Source organism: Opisthorchis viverrini (genome assembly GCF_000715545.1).
Source record: "Opisthorchis viverrini unplaced genomic scaffold opera_v5_40, whole genome shotgun sequence".
Lineage (NCBI taxonomy): Eukaryota > Metazoa > Platyhelminthes > Trematoda > Opisthorchiida > Opisthorchiidae > Opisthorchis > Opisthorchis viverrini.
In genome coordinates, this window is record NW_008751694.1 from 1,699,620 (window position 1) to 1,702,065 (window position 2,446).

At 45.8% G+C, this 2,446-nt stretch overlaps 1 protein-coding gene across 1 annotated transcript in view; it reads right to left on the minus strand.

Moving 5' to 3' along the window:
* Positions 1-2,088: 2,088 nt before the first annotated feature.
* T265_02899 (hypothetical protein) overlaps positions 2,089-2,446 on the minus strand; it is a gene marked incomplete at both ends in the record, with an annotated part of 14,339 nt that continues 13,981 nt past the window's right edge. Inside the window, one exon of the mRNA XM_009167252.1 lies at positions 2,089-2,235. Coding sequence (XP_009165516.1) covers positions 2,089-2,235 — 147 coding nt within the window. The remainder of the gene's footprint in view (positions 2,236-2,446) is intronic.

Consider the following 2,446-nt stretch of genomic DNA (forward strand, 5'->3'; position numbering starts at 1 on the left):
AAAGCACTATTAGACATTTATTTATGTGAATCCTCGTGCTGGCAAGCATACTGCCCCGCGCTGAGAACATAACTAGCAGCGCTACACCCTTTTTTCACTTGTGCCTTTCAGGTGAACGACAGCACTGACCAACAAGAACAAAACCAACCCGGGAAACTTGGGCAATAGCCTCGATCCTGTGTATCAATCAGTGAATCCGTGAATCCGTAATGCACTTCTTACTGCACTATGAATAAGCGGATCGAGAGAAGCCGCCGCTCTACGGATCATTCGGCGCACCTTCACCCGTATCATTCGCATAGACTTCTAAATAGTCGTTAAAGGTCCATGTCAAACCACTTCTTTAATATGTCCAATTAGGACGAAAGAAAGGCGTAACCCTCCATGAGTGTGTATAACGAGCTGCTGCGTAAATGGTTACCAATCCTAACTCCGTGGACTATGAAACGCGTCTCGGGGTTCTTGATCTCTTTCTCCCGGATCATCTCCGATTCCGAGGAAGCCTAATACGTACTCATGGCATTTTGGAACACGGTCTTTAGGTATTTTATCGTTGATCCCGCTAATTTACGTGGACATGCTAAGAATATACTCAACCCCATTGTTTACACTTATATTGAGCAAACGTTTTCTCGCTGCGGGTAGTTTCTGCGTGAATAACCATCCTTCCTCGACTGTCCACGCTATATCCTGTACCAAGTTCAAAGCACTAATACGCCTTTCTTCTGGAAATCCTCGCAATGTTAAGCTTACTGGCCCGCATTGAGATCTTAGATCGCAGTGCAAAACTTTTTTCGCTTGCACCTTCCGGGTGAACGGCAGTCGCTGGGCGGTAGCGAAGACTTACACGAGCGCCTCTTCTCTCGTAGTGTCCCTCATACAACTGACCTCTTAGAACGAAGTTCGGTAAATCCGAATATTAGGTGGAAAGTCCTGGTTCTCACGGGTCCGCGCTCTGACCTTATTATGCGCTTTCCCAGGGCAGGCTAAACCAGCGAGGCTTATATTGCAGGAGATATAGTTAAGCTGATTGTCAAGTGTGCAGGCGACAAAGACGCAGTACTGTCATACTGGCGCTTTTTCAGATGTTTGGTGGAAGTATTTCATCCCATATAATTCAAGGTAACACGAAAATTTCACGGTACCCTGTCGATGACTGTTTTACTGTACTACACAAAGCTGCAAATACATAGATCAGTAGAAAGAAGGGCAAAACGAACGGGATTGAGCATTCTACCGTGCTGTAGGAGTACCGGCAGAGTATCGACAAGCAAGTAGTTCGGGGCTCTCAGGACATCAGTTTGCTTCGTCTGATCCACAGCGGGAGTTAAGTGAGCCCCGAATGGTGTAGGCGAGTTGAGAACCGGTAGCTGGAGGAATCGACCGCTAGCGGTAGGACTGATAAGCGGCTAAGGATAAAAATTATTATTTGGTCCGCGGTAAAGTCACTGGCCGTCCAAAATTGGAGCGATCTCCATTTTCTCTCATTTGGTAGCAGCGGCCAGAAGAAAAGAGGGTCAGCCATCAGGAAAGCGTGCTGGTGATTTCAGGGCTTTTTTAGCGCCCCGAAACATGAGTATAGAGTATACTGCCAAAAAACCTGGAAGAAGCATATGTATTTTAACATTCAGTCTTCGTGGTCTCCATTCTACGGGCGAAAACAAATTTTGCCCAGGGATGGAGCGCTATAGTAGATTCCTTCTGCATCTGAAAGAGAAGCTTGCGCAAAATTGGGAAATCTTTGTGGCTTCTTTTGAAAATCTCCACAATTTAATAAGCCATGCAAGTGAAGCTGATGATTACATAATTATTATGTTTGTCGTTGTTCAGCCAGTACATAACGGATACATGATCGTCTGTTCCCATAACAGTGGAGGAAATCCATTTTGAAACGACAGAAAATAACATGGAAGGAAATGGAGTCAGTACATTACCTGAGGATTACACAGAACGAAGTCCATATAGTCCCAGTGAGATTCCAGGGTCGCGAGCTAACTGTACCAAGTGCTCTCAAACTAAATGGTGGCTGCAGAAGCTTTTAGGAACGTTTTTAAATGCTAGGCGATGTCAACTCAGCGTTTTGCCACTTCAGGGCAAATCCGGCTGAATCAGCTCATTTTGTGTAGCTATGCGTTTTGAAGGATTCACGGATTCACGGATTGATACACAGGATCGAGGCTTTTGCCCAAGTTTTCCGGGTTGGTTTTGTTCTTGTCGGTCAGTGCTGTCGTTCACCTGAAAGGCACAAGCGAAAAAAGGGTGTAGAACTGCTCTTTATGTTCTCAGCGCGGGGCAGTATGCTCGCCAGCGCGAGGATTCGCATAAATAAATGTCTAATAGTGCTTTAAACTGGGTTCGTGAAGGAGCGTGTACAACCGTCGGAGGAAGGTCATTCCACGCAGCTTCTACCCGAAATGAAAAAAAGTTTTGTCTAGCGGATGTGTGT